Genomic DNA, 14395 nt, shown 5'->3' with positions numbered 1-14395 from the left:
TAAAATAAGCGGAATACTCATAATGTCATGAGAAAGAAATGTGTAACACATTAAATTGTAATAGAAATTTTGCCTTTGGTTAACTATGAACAGGAGCAGAAATTACAATTTCTCTCTCTGTTAAAAGAAAGTATATTCATGTATTGAAGGGTCTGTGTTCTTCCCACAGGGGGCACTGTGTTTCCATCCCAAAGTTGGTCGTTTTATGAACTTTTGTGTCTGGGTGGTTTGGATTCTAGGTTTATTGAGCTGTTATTTGTAGGGAGAATCCTGTTGGTGTCTGGACGTCCTCTGACTTTGGACAGGTTTTTATTAAACTGTCTAATAAATTCAAGGTGAACTGGAATTGCCCTGACCTGTTTCAACAAGTCTCTTTGATCCAAAGGGACTGTTTGTTGAAGCTTTCATGAGGCATTGTAAATTTGGTCAGGGACTGTTTGGGAAGACTGGCCATTTTGTGAGAAGGTGGGGGCTTTCTGTTCCTGACCGCTGGTCAAGAGATAATACAGTCCGTCATCTTAAGATATAGATAGAAATGTGTGGAGAGTCACTTCTTTGTTAAAAGTGGAAAATTAAGGCAACGTTTGATTCTGTAAAGATTTGTTTGTGGCTATATTTGCTACAATGTTTTTGCCTATATCAGAAAAAAAAAGCAGTATAATCACACAGTACCAAACCTTGACAAATGCTTGAAATGAATTGGAGTGTTTTTGATTTCTGAATGTTTTTTTCTCGACCATCCAGGTAGCCACTGGTTTCTACCTTCTCCACTATGACATGACCTTGTAACCTTGACCTTGTGGTCCAAGGTCAAATGCAGTCAGGTCAAGGGAGTCAAAACTATATTCACTGTGAATAAATGTAACATAACCGTTATACAGTTAAACCGTTAATCCAGTGTACAGGTGTACAGTACCTTTCAGTGCAGGGATGGGCAACTTGTCCTTTGTGGAAGTGAGGGTGGGGGTAGGCAGGGTAAATGGGGTTCTCTGGCATTATTTATTAGTTGAGCTGTGTATGGAAAGAAGTTGTTTTTGTTTGTTGAGATTTTGGTGGTCCTGATGGTACCTCAGCCACCTGCCAGAGGAAGGGTGACAAAAAAATTTGTAACTTGGGTGGGACCATATGAACACTCCTAGTGTACATATGTATGTTCCTACTCTGGCCAGAGTGGGACCATATGTTCACTGTCAGTGTTAATTTAACACTGTCAGTGTTAGTTTTACACTGGCGATTTTACTGTGTGTGGCAACAGTGTCTCATTCAAGACATTCTGTAGTCCAACTTTGGAGCAGGTTTACAACACTGCAAGTGGCAGAGTCAGAGTGCATGCACATCACCGCAGTTGATCTCAGTGGCAAAGACTCCTGCAAGAATTTGCAAAAGTCACAAAGAGGGTGCATAACCAACGGAGGCAATGGATCCCCTCTGACCAGCAGAGAGGCATCCAAGACCAGTTGAAGGAGCTTGACTTTATGATCCCCAAGCTTGTGTCCACAAAGGCAGACTTCATTCAGAAGAAGCTGAAGGAGGAAGACAGCAGGCCAGTGCCAGTGGTTCCCCCAGATCTTCCCATGGCATCAAGTTGAAGCCAACAGCTCTGCCCAAGTTCTCTGCAGAAAGATGTGATTTCTATTGGTGGAGAAAGGACTGAGAAGCACTGTAGAGGCAAGGTGAGCTGATCTGCTTGAAGAAGGTGAGGAAATTCCAGTTGTTAGTCTGGATGAAACAATCACCTGAGATCTCAGGCACTCCAGCTGCAATAGAGCAGAGGGATGTGTTCCGCATCCTTGGAAGCCCAACAGCCATCACCATCGAGACTGTGGCAGTCTATTGACATTCCTGAAAGATCTAGAGAGCATTTATGAACAGCTTGAGCTACTGAGGAGCAGCCAAAAGGGAAGCAAGACCCGAGCCAAGACATGCCAGGACAAATGATACAAAGTCTGATACATATGCAGGATGAGTAGCTTGTGGCAGTGGAAAGCAATAGAGAAAGCTATATTTCTGCAAGTAGTTTTGAGTACTAAAGCTAGTGGAAAGAGAGTCCATGATGATCTGGCATTCTGCAAACCCACCTACCTCTGGAAACATCAAGACTGCAAGGAGGGCTGTAATCCCAGACATCATTATTTCCTGTACCCCAACACTGACATGAACTCATTGTAATAGCGCAATAGTTATGAGTTATTACTAATTGTAATAACTCATAACTGTAATAGCACATAACGACACTACGTCATAACTATACCACCTTATAACTATATCACCTCATAAGAATAACACTTCATCAATGTATTGCCTCATAACAATACAGACTCAAGTTAGGAGATGTAAAATAGGCAGGAGTGATGAGGACTTTTGTGCATCCAGTAAGTATTCAGTGCTGCACCTTTTCCACATTTTCTTATGTCACAGCCTAATTCTAAAATGGATGAAATTCCTTTTCCCCCCTCAACATTCTACACACAATATTCCGTAATGACAATGTGTTAATTTTTGCAAATTTATTTTTTTAAAAAAGAAAGAAAGAAATCACATGTACATAAGTATTCACAGTCTTTGACATGAAACTCAAAATAGAGCTCAGGTGCCTCATGTTTCCACTGATTATCCTTGAGATGTTTCTGCAGCTTAATTGGAGTCCACCTGGGGTAAATTCAGTTGATTGGACATGATTTGGAAAGACACACACCTGTCTACATATAAGGTCCCACAGTTGACGGTGCATGTCAGAGCACAAACCAAGCATGCAGTCAAAGGAATTGTCTATAGACCTCTGAGACAGAATTGTCTCAAGGCATAAATCTGGGGAAGGTCACAGAAACATTTCTATGACTTTGAAGGACCCAATGAGCACATCATCCATAAATACTTGTAGAAGAAGCTCACATCCACCAGGACTCTTCCTAGAAGCTGAAGAGTCCTTGGTGGTGGCAGCATCATGCTGTGGGGATGTTTTTCAGCAGCAGGAACTGGGAGACTAGTCAGGATAGTACTGCAGATTAAGTCAATATTCCATAAGAATCTTTCACTTGGTGACAGAAGCACCAAATTCAGTATGAATAAAGTTGAGGACCTATATTTTTAGAAAAGTCTATTAGCCATCTGAAAATTCAAGATGGCCGTCACATCTAATGTCATAAATGTTTTTTCACTGTTGAACCTGAATAGCTGGATATATTTAATTGTCAAACCATCAATTTATTTCATGCAGTAAAATGCAAATTAATTATTTCAAAATCATACAATATGATTTTCTGTTTTTTTTTTTTTATTCTGTCTCTCACAGTTGAAGTGCACATACGATTAAAAAAAATACAAACCACTCCATTCTTTGTAATTGGGAAAATTTGCAAAATTGACAGTGGATCAAATACTTATTGATTATTATGTATTTTTTGTGGCAAATTCAATGTTGTCATTAAAAAAATCAATATGGCTGTCTCCAAAATTGTAGCCATTTTTAACAATACAGCTTCTATGTCATAATTTGATCACTGATGTAGATTCAGTATGATGTATTGTAGTTAGATAGCCACACCTGAATAGACAGGATATGACAATGTGGGAAAACTGAGCCAAGGGTAATAGGGCTTCAGTTTCCTGGATGGTGTACAGTTCGCACGGGACTTAAATGGCTCTGGATGAGAGGACATGTTTCAAAAAAAAAAAAAAACTGGGACAGTGGTATGTTTACCACTCTGTTACATCACCTTTCCTTCTAACAACACTCAATAAGCGTTTGGGAACTGAGGACACTAATTGTGAGTGTCACAAGCAAAGATGAGGCAAGGATCACCACTTTGTGAACAACTGCATGAAAAAATAGTCCAACAGTTTAAGAACAATGTTTCTCAATGTTGAATTGCAAGGAATTTAGGGATTCCATCATCTACAGCAAGGCTGAAAACGAACAATGAATGCCTGTGACCTTCGATCCCTCAGGAAGCACTGCATTAAAAACCGACATCATTGTGTAAAGGATCATACCGCGTTGGCTCAGGAACACTTCAGAAAACCATTGTCAGTTAACACAGTTCGTTGCTACATCTACAAGTGCAAGTTAAAACTTGACCATGCAAAGCAAAAGCCATACATCAACAACATCCAGAAATGCTGCCGCCTTCTCTGGGCCTGACCTCATTTGAAATGGACAGACACAAAGTGGAAAAGTGTGCTGTGGTCTGATGAGTTCACATTTCAAATTGCTTTTGGCAATCATGGACGTCATGTCCTCCGGACAAAAGAGGAAAAAGACCATCCAGATTGTTACCAGCACAAAGTTCAAAAGCCAGCATCTGTGATGGTATGGGGGTGTGTTAGTGCCCATGGCATGGGCAACGTACACATCTGTGATGGCACCATCAATACTGAAAGGTACATCCAGGTTTTGGAGCAACACATGCTGCCATCCAAGCAACGTCTTTTTCAGGGGCATCCCTGCTTATTTCAGCAAGACAATGCCAAGCAACATTCTGCACGTGTTACGTATCCGTGGCTTCGTAGTAAAAGAGTGCGGGTACTAGACTGGCCTGCCTGCAGTCCAGACCTGTCGCCCACTGAAAATGTGTGGTGCATTATCAAGTGCAGAATACGACACCGGAGACCCAGGACTGTTGAACAACTGAAGTCGTACATCAAGCAAGAATGGTCCCCTGTATGAGTGTGTAGGTGTCCATGGGTACGATTGCCTAGTTGAGTTTCATGCTAACAAGAGTAAAGTCATGATTTTCAGAAGCACAGAGCTCAGTTTTTCCTGTGCTTCACTTGTGTAATGTTCCTCTTATGACGCACCAAATTACTAAAACCCCTCTATCATTTTCACATTAAAGATTAGAATGATGATAGAGATTTCTACAGACAGTGTTGTAAACTCTGTACTCAAGCCAACATGTTCATTCGGTGTAGCTACAGGAGAAGCAGCATACAGAGGATCATGCTGCCTTATTCTCATGCATCCAGGCTGCTGCCTCAGGACCCAGATGGCACAGTGCCACTCTAATGTGCTCTGATGTATGATTTTTATTTGTTGCTTTACACAAGCATCATTGAGGCTTTCACAAGCTGCAGGAAGAGCTGCTGTCTTTACTCTTCCAGCTTCACTCACGTCGTGGCCTCCGTATCTACAGTTTAAACTGTTTATGTTTTTCCCGCCCTTCCTTTTTTTGTTTTATCGTTATGGCACTTTGTGAATCCAACATTTATTTTTAATAATAATTTATTATTTTTTTATGTGATTCACCTTCAGGGAGTGAAGGGAGGACCTGGTGACCTCGGTCCAGAAGGACCACCTGGATCTACAGTAAAAAAGCATTTATCATCACTCACATGCAATGGACAAATAATTTATTCTGAACATTCAAATATCACAAATGTTGTATCCCCTCAAAGGGTGAGCGTGGGCCAAGGGGTGCATCTGGACCTCCTGGAGATAATGGCATTGGGTTCCCTGGTCCAAAGGTGATTTCAGGTTTAGTGTATTTATTTTTGAAACAAGTTGCACCTTTCTGAAAGTGGCAACTATAATTAATGTCCAGAGTTGTAATCAGTTTGAAATTTGTATGTATCAGCTCTGAATGTTGCTTTATTTCCCAGGGTGAAAGAGGTAACCATGGAAGACCAGGACTGCAGGGACCAGTCAGTGTGGGTGAACCAGGGATGACGGTGAGTTAATGATATCACTGTTCTCAATAGCAGACACCCCCCCCATCATTTTAAGCCTCACTCGGCCTTACTCTACCAGGTTTTTGCTGGTCTGTATTGCAACCACTTTCTGGTGCCATGAGATATCAACACACCAGCAGTGTGTCTGCCCACATCACAGTTTAGACAAACAAAACCACAATTCGATTGGGTATTGAGATGACACAAGTGTGGGGCAGGAAAACCACAACAGCGTTGGGTACATGTTGTAGCACCTTTGCATTGGGTAGAAGACAGGGCCCCAAATCTGGAAGCTCCTATACAGAAAGTCAAATTCTGTGTAGGAGTCAAACATGCAGAACATAAAACCTTCATTATATTTTACTTAAAGCATTACTTAGTTACAAAAAACAACATAAAGACAACACAGTCGTCTCCATCATGATGGTATAGTAACAGATGAAATGCGCATTTCTCCAAATCTCCACAGTGGAAATGAGAATGAACGGTTGTATGCCACAACAGAGACAGGATGAAAAATGATTTGAGGTTAATCAGAGCAGCTCACAGTGAGCTCTCATGCCTGGGATGCTGGGTTTTTGTGCATTAAACATTACATGTGTTTGTGTTGATGACTTTAGGGGCCAGCAGGCCCACCTGGAATGCAGGGGTTACCGGGTCTTCCAGGTGACGGACTTCTAGGACCCAAGGTAAGATCCAAGGCAATCCAAGACATTTTGTCACCTTGACCCAAAGGTCAAGGTGATGTCATCACTCAGGTCTATGGACACAGTAAGTTCAAAGCCAGAGGAGGAAATCTGATACAATTTTGTAGACACATGGTGCTTTAGTTGATTAGGTTTTAGGCAGCTAGTTTCAAAACCTCATCAGTTGATTGGTTGAGATAACAATGTGTGACAGGTCAGTCGTTCAAGTATACATGTAAGTTTCCTTTTACCTAATTGTTTTTCAGACTTAGTCAGACACGTCCCATTTTCAAGCCGAGAATCTTTGCATCTCCAGCAAGCAAATACATATTTATTGTTAATAATATTATGGAAATTGTTGTTTTTGTTTTGTTTTTAGAAATACAGTATAAAACAAAAACTGTTTGTTATATTTCAAAACAAGTAGTGGTCAACTTGGTGACCACTAGACCTAGGCTTTGGAAATAAATCAAGCTTTCAAAATACGTGAAATACATTTGATGAACACAGGACATCAGCAAAGGTCTGCAACAGGAGAGCAGTAACTTGGAATGTGCCAAGAAAGACCAGAAATACGAGGATCACGCTGAACAATCCAGCAATTCGAAATGACGTAAGGAGTCATTTATATAGTGAGGGAGATGACAAACTGGAAACAGCCCAGAGTGATACTTAACTGTACACTTGGGAGCCACATCAGAGGATGAAACACCTGAGAGGAGTCATGAGAATGTCGAAGAACATCCCTAGTATAGTGAATATTTAATAAAGCCTCCACACAGGAGCACCAATAAATGTAACAATTTAGTTAAATCTCCTCACACGGGAGCACAATAAGAATGTAGTGAATAAGCAGTTAAACTCCCATTTTGAATTAGACTGGATTAGGCCCCATCTGATGAGTCACCAAAAATAATTAACAGTTTAGGGTTTAATACTTTAGCATAGGTACTTTAATTTAAACATTCATTAAATTATCAGTCTCAAATGAATTAATCAGTCTCAATTTAATTAAATCAGTCTCTGAGCTTAAAGTCTGAATTCACAATACGATTGACCACAAGTTTCCTTCTGAACACAAAAAGAACCACAGCAGCAATATTTACAGTTTAATTTTACAGTTTAAAGTTTAACAAGTAATGAACAGTTTACTGGCATTTTCATGGACAGTGATTAAATAAGTTCATTCATGTAAAAGTTTTCTTACTCATGAGATGTTGGAAGAGAAGGAGAGATAGAGGTTAAAGACTTTAAGTAAATAAATCTGATTAGAATTTAGAGATGAAATTTGAAGCCAGTTATTAAGAAAAATATTAAACAAACATGTGAATATGTTTAAAAGGAAGCTACTTTGTATCCATTGACAGCAAACTCTTTCCTGGAACCTTTAACTGGGTCACTTAGCTGGTCCATTGAGATGATGGTTCGGAGGGATCCATCCATCGTGCTCACTTTGGTCAAGGGATTAACTCAGCGGTCTCCCCAGGCAATCCCAAAGGCTTGTGTTAGCTTTACTGACAGGATGGCTGATGGTTTGAAATCAGCACAGTCATCTGCTTGCAGGAACCCAGAGGTGGAAGGTGTTTGTTGAAAATGGTTTCTGGTAGCTTTTAAAAAGTATGTTGGAGCCAGCTTAAAAATCTTTGTGAATTTAGGAAAAAAGTTAAAACTTTAAAAGTGTTGAAAAACAAAAAACAAAAAACAAAATAGCTGACAGAAAAGGAGAGTCGCTTTTCTGTAAATTGAAAAATTCAGCTTGGAAGTTCTCATAAATATTCGAAAGACTTGATGCACCTTAAAGCATCAGGTTAAAACTTTGTTAAAATGATCAAAAATGAACAAAGAATGAATGCCACGTGGTAGCTTTAGCTTAGCTTAGGTTAGCAATGGGGCCTTGGCCCAAGAATAAAAATTAAGCATTTCAAAGAAAGGAAGGAAGAAAGGAGAGAGGCAAGAGAGGGTGGCAGAGAGAGAGCAGAAAGACTGTTCTAACTTTTTAAAGGGGACTGACGTCACAAAACTCCCACCATTTAGGGTGTGTAATCTCACAGAAAACTTCATGTCTTCACAAGCCAGACCCAAATTATTCAGTTATTTAAAACATATTAACTATTTTGTTATACTATTGTTCTAAGACACTGGAATGGATACACATTATTAATCGTCACTTAAACAGTTCCTTTGGATAAACAGAATACTTTACCATCAACATTGATAATGCAGAAAGATCACATTTAAACACACATTAGGAGGAACACATATCAGTTAAATGGAATGATTATATGAAAAGCATTTTATTTCATTAATCAATGCCAACAACATTAGGAGTTTTTAGATATGAATAAAAGAAATACTGATGCAATTCTTTTTTCATTTTAAACAAAAGGTCTTTTCCTTTGCTTAGACCTCGAGATAAAAGCTGATTGTCAAGACAAAGTTTTATGACCACATGTTATCATAGGGGGAAGGTCCTCTGTGTGAGGAGAGGTTCTGTCCTTGGCTTGAGGTCATAAAAGTGAGTTCTTCACGCCTGGACAATTTCAGATTCTGACGTGAAGCAATTATAATGTCATGTAATTCATATTGACCGAAATTTAACCGATAAAAGGCAAGGGCTCCCCTTTGAAGAACTTTGAATTACAGTTTTGTTTTGCTGTGAATCCCAGTGTTGGTCCATGGGGGATGTCTCCAAGCTTATCTTTATATCTCCAGATGACTTAGGAATTTCTCAACTGAGAGGGAAAGCACAGTCTTTATCTGCAGTTCAAAACTCAGGTTTTTGTTGAGACAGCATTAATGTATTTATGTAATTAGGGTGAATCGAGGCCATGCACTACACTAGAGAACACAGTGATAATCTAAAACATAGGGAAATCGCTAGAGAACAGTTGCCAGGTTTTCTATGTAACTTCTGGGAATTAGGAAAATTGTGTAAACAATCAGAAAATCATTGTTTCCATTTGCCCCATATACCAACATGACTGTTATCTTGAATTTGGTAATTGCCTGGTCCATTAGTCAGGTTCACTGTGCACTGACAAAAATTTGGAATGATAATTACTTGAACAAATCTAAGCAAGTTTTCCCACTCAGAAATTCCAGGTAAATTTTACAAGGGGGTTCTTAAATTTTACTTGCGTATATTAGTTTATCTAAAAGAATAACTCAAGTAACATTTACTAGCAATTATCAACTGAATATTTTCATTTAATTTTACTCCGTCTTTATTCATAAAAAGTAAAACTTTTCAGCTGTTCCCCTTGTTTTCACAGCAGATCCATGTTGATTTGGCACAAAGTCTACACTGCATGCCTTTCCTGATGGATCTCCACATTACATGGAGAAATGTGGACGGGGTGGGGTTTGAACCGGGAACCTTTTGCACTGAAACCAAGTGCACTAACCACTGGGCCACCTCTCTGCCTGCTATAGATTATTATTAAAAAAAAAAATTAAATTTGTCAGACAGTGAGACAAGATAATTTCTGTTTAGAAAAAAGATGCATCACGATGCATCAATGGTTGTTTATAATGAACACATTCATGAACTAATGATCCAAGATCTGCTGTGGCAACTCTGAGTGAAAACAAGGGCAGCCAGAGGGACTTACATACTCAGTGCAGAGGTGGTGGACAAGCGGTTAGTGCACTTGGTTTCAGTGCAGATGGTTCCCGGTTCAAACCCCACCCCTGCTCCATTTCATGTAATGTGGAGGTGTGTGAGGAAGGACATCCAGTGTAGAATTTGTGTCAAATCAACATGCAGATCCAAATTGGATCTGCTGTGGCAACCTTGAGTGAAAACAAGGTGAACAGCTGAAAAGTTTTACTTTTTATGAATAAAGACAGTAAAATTCAATGAAAATATTCAATTGATAATTGCTAGTAAATGTTACTTGAGTTATTATTTTAGATAAACTAATGTATGCAAGTAAAATTTACTTAAGAATTCTCCTTGTAAAATTTACTTGGAATTTCTCAGTGGAAAAACTTGCCTAGGTTTTTTTCAGGTAAATATCACTCCCAATATCACACACAATTTTTTTCAGTGTGTCATTTTGTCAGGTTTTTAGGGAATTTGTAAAGCTATCCACTTTTGGAAAATTTTTATGAAAGAAAACCCATGATGGTGAAAGCAAAATGATATATTTGTCTCCAAATGAGGTGGATAAAGGGGCCTCTCACCAAAACATAAATATGTTGGTGAGAGCCCCCAGGTGGCATTGGTGAGCACCTTAGAGCCAAGACCCTTTTATGCAGTTTTGATCGGACGCCACATACACTCATCCTGGGCATGAATGTCATGGTAATTTTTGCTTTTAATGATGTCGTTGAACTGTTCTTTTGTCAGGGTGTGATGATTGTACAACATGCATCATTAATGACTTTAAAAAAACAAGAATTGAGCTTGTGACATTTTTTTGTGCCATTTCCAGTTTGTGGCTTTGTCTACCCTTGAGTGAGCTTGCAACATTTTTTTTTGTGCCATTTCCAGTTTGTGGCTTCATCTATCATTGAGTGAGCTTGCAACATTTTTTTGTGCCATTTCCAGTTTGTGGCTTCATCTATCATTGAGTGAGCTTGCAACATTTTTTTGTGCCATTTCCAGTTTGTGGCTTCATCTATCATTGAGTGAGCTTGCAACATTTTTTTGTGCCATTTCCAGTTTGTGGCTTCATTTACCAGTGAGTGAGCTTGCGACATTTTTTGTGCCATTTCCAGTTTCTGGCTTCATCTATCATTGAGTGAGCTTGCAACATTTTTTTGTGCCATTTCCAGTTTGTGGCTTCATCTATCATTGAGTGAGCTTGCAACATTTTTTTTGTGCCATTTCCAGTTTGTGGCTTTGTCTACCCTTGAGTGAGCTTGCAACATTTTTTTTTGTGCCATTTCCAGTTTGTGGCTTCATCTATCATTGAGTGAGCTTGCAACATTTTTTTGTGCCATTTCCAGTTTGTGGCTTCATCTATCATTGAGTGAGCTTGCAACATTTTTTTGTGCCATTTCCAGTTTGTGGCTTCATCTATCATTGAGTGAGCTTGCAACATTTTTTTGTGCCATTTCCAGTTTGTGGCTTCATCTATCATTGAGTGAGCTTGCAACATTTTTTTGTGCCATTTCCAGTTTGTGGCTTCATTTACCAGTGAGTGAGCTTGCGACATTTTTTGTGCCATTTCCAGTTTCTGGCTTCATCTATCATTGAGTGAGCTTGCAACATTTTTTTGTGCCATTTCCAGTTTGTGGCTTCATCTATCATTGAGTGAGCTTGCAACATTTTTTTTGTGCCATTTCCAGTTTGTGGCTTCATCTACCAATGAACAAGCTTGTGACATTTTTTGTGCCATTTCCAGTTTGTGGCTTCATCTATCATTGAGTGAGCTTGCAACATTTTTTTTGTGCCATTTCCAGTTTGTGGCTTCGTCTACCAATGAACAAGCTTGTGACATTTTTTGTGCCATTTCCAGTTTGTGGCTTCGTCTATCATTGAGTGAGCTTGCAACATTTTTTTGTGCCATTTCCGGTTTGTGGCTTCATTTACCAGTGAGTGAGCTTGCGACATTTTTTGTGCCATTTCCAGTTTCTGGCTTCATCTATCATTGAGTGAGCTTGCAACATTTTTTTGTGCCATTTCCAGTTTGTGGCTTCATCTATCATTGAGTGAGCTTGCAACATTTTTTTTGTGCCATTTCCAGTTTGTGGCTTCATCTACCAATGAACAAGCTTGTGACATTTTTTGTGCCATTTCCAGTTTGTGGCTTCATCTATCATTGAGTGAGCTTGCAACATTTTTTTTGTGCCATTTCCAGTTTGTGGCTTCGTCTACCAATGAACAAGCTTGTGACATTTTTTGTGCCATTTCCAGTTTGTGGCTTCGTCTACCAATGAACAAGCTTGTGACATTTTTTTGTGCCATTTCCAGTTTGTGGCTTCGTCTACCAATGAACAAGCTTGTGACATTTTTTGTGCCATTTCCAGTTTGTGGCTTCGTCTACCAATGAACAAGCTTGTGACATTTTTTGTGCCATTTCCAGTTTGTGGCTTCATCTACCAATGAACAAGCTTGTGACATTTTTTGTGCCATTTCCAGTTTGTGTCATGATCTTTGATTGTTCGGCTCTTCGGCGGTGTTTTTTTTTTTGGTGATTATGTCTTCCTTTTCTATTGGTGCTGGGTGGTGGGCGTGGTACTGTCTTGACCACACCCACTTCTGGATCCTTCTGCACAGGTGTTTCTGATCAGCTGCCTATTACCAGGTGTATATTAGTTTCACTGGTTGCACTGGTTATTCGCTCATCGTTGTGCCTTGTGCCCTTGCTTCTAGCTCTGTTCAGTTTGTATCTTCTAAGTCCTGTTGCCACGTAGTGTATCTGACCATCTGCCTGTTTGTACCGACCACACTTTTGCTTGATGATTCTGCTTTGTTTGCTTGTTTTGGACTGCCTATTTGTGTACCGAATGCCACTGAGTTTCTCAGTAAACGCCGATCTCAACCAGAGCTATTGTGTCGCGTCCTGCATTTGTGTCCAGCCATTCCTGTCTGACTCTCCTGATAGAACGATCGAGCCAACAATGGACACATCGGACACAAGCAGCTTCCAGTCGGCAGTCCGTTACCACAGCCGCCAGCTAGCGGAACAGGAGGACCGTCTCACTGCAATGTCCTCCAGTATCAGTGACCTTGCCAAGCGACAGGACGCTTTTATGACCTCGGTGAGCTCCCAGATGGACCAACTAGTCGCTGCTGTTGCACATCAGGCTTCGTCTGTCCCAGCCACCATTGACCAACCACTTCCGGGACCGAGTGCTGCCCCGCCAGCAACCATCGCAACACCCTCATTCTGCAACCAACTGTCACGACCCGTGCGGTTCTCCGGGGAATCGTGAGACGTCAAACCATTTCTCACACAATGTGATTTACATTTTGAGTTAATGTCAGCAATGTTCCCGTCCGATCGGATGAAGATAGCATTCATTATAACTCACCTAACTGGCTGGGCAGCAGCGTGGGCATCGGCAGAGTGGAGCAGGCAATCACCAGCGTGTGGATCTCTCCAGGCGTTCCAAACCGCTCTTCTCCAGGTGTTTCAGCACACGTCACCGGAGCGAGAGGCAGCCCGTTCCTTGATGCGGCTTCGGCAGGGAAATCGACGTGTCGCCGACATCGACTTCCATATCCTAGCAGCTAAGAGTGAGTGGAACCCGGTGGCCCTCCAAGACGTGTTTTTCCAGGGTCTCTCCGCTCACATCCAGGAGCAATTGATTGCCGTCGACATTCCTGAGGACCTGGATGAGCTCATTGCGCTCGCTATCCGCACCGACCGTCGGCTGGTGGATCGACCTTGACGAAACACACACCCATCGGCCCAGCATTCGGAGACGTCTTCAGCTCGACATATCCGATCTTCACCTCCCGGTTCCAGTCTTCCCCACACTCCCTCTGAGGAGCCCATGCAGCTGGGTCGAGCACGGCTCACCACCGAGGAGCAGCAGTGCCGTAGAGACCAGGGCCTGTGCTTCTACTGTGGGCAGGCGGGGCATGTGGTCACTCATTGCCAATCCAGGGGTGCCCCGTGCAGCCACGATTGGAACTGCGCATCACACGACCGTTGGTCATGTATGCCGTGGACGGCCATGAGCTTAGTCGCATAACACATCGCACTCAGTCCGTACAGATGATTATTGCAGGAACACATGCTGAAACAATAAGCTTCCACGTGTTTGACAAGATGACTCACTCCGCGATTTTGGGGCATCCCTGGTTAAAAGAACATTGTCCACAACTAAATTGGGCTGAGGGCCAGATCAGCTCATGGGGACCAGACTGTGCGGGGCATTGTGTTTCCAAGGCAACTGAGATGGTCGACTACACTAATCCAGATTTAAGGGGGGTACCTCCTTGTTACCTTGATGTTGCGGACGTTTTTAGCAAATCCAAGGCTAAATCACTCCCTCCACATCGTTCTTATGACTGTGCCATTGATTTACTCCCTGGTGCCAGTCCTCCGTGGGGAAAACTGTTTTCACTGACTGCCCTTGAACGC

General features: G+C 41.2%; 1 protein-coding gene across 1 annotated transcript in view; it reads left to right on the top strand.

The window, feature by feature from the left end:
- Positions 1–13697, top strand: part of col28a1a (collagen, type XXVIII, alpha 1a) — a 55175-nt gene extending 41478 nt beyond the window's left edge. The window contains exons 10-15 of the mRNA XM_034161403.1: positions 5252–5305; positions 5395–5463; positions 5599–5667; positions 6288–6356; positions 12882–13064; positions 13434–13697. Coding sequence (XP_034017294.1) covers positions 5252–5305; positions 5395–5463; positions 5599–5667; positions 6288–6356; positions 12882–13064; positions 13434–13697 — 708 coding nt within the window. The remainder of the gene's footprint in view (positions 1–5251; positions 5306–5394; positions 5464–5598; positions 5668–6287; positions 6357–12881; positions 13065–13433) is intronic.
- The last annotated feature ends 698 nt before the right edge of the window (positions 13698–14395 follow it).

Source organism: Thalassophryne amazonica, chromosome 20 (genome assembly GCF_902500255.1).
Source record: "Thalassophryne amazonica chromosome 20, fThaAma1.1, whole genome shotgun sequence".
Classification (NCBI taxonomy): Eukaryota; Metazoa; Chordata; class Actinopteri; order Batrachoidiformes; family Batrachoididae; genus Thalassophryne; species Thalassophryne amazonica.
The sequence above is the reverse complement of the archived record's forward strand: the minus strand, read 5'-3'. Positions and strand labels throughout refer to the sequence as shown.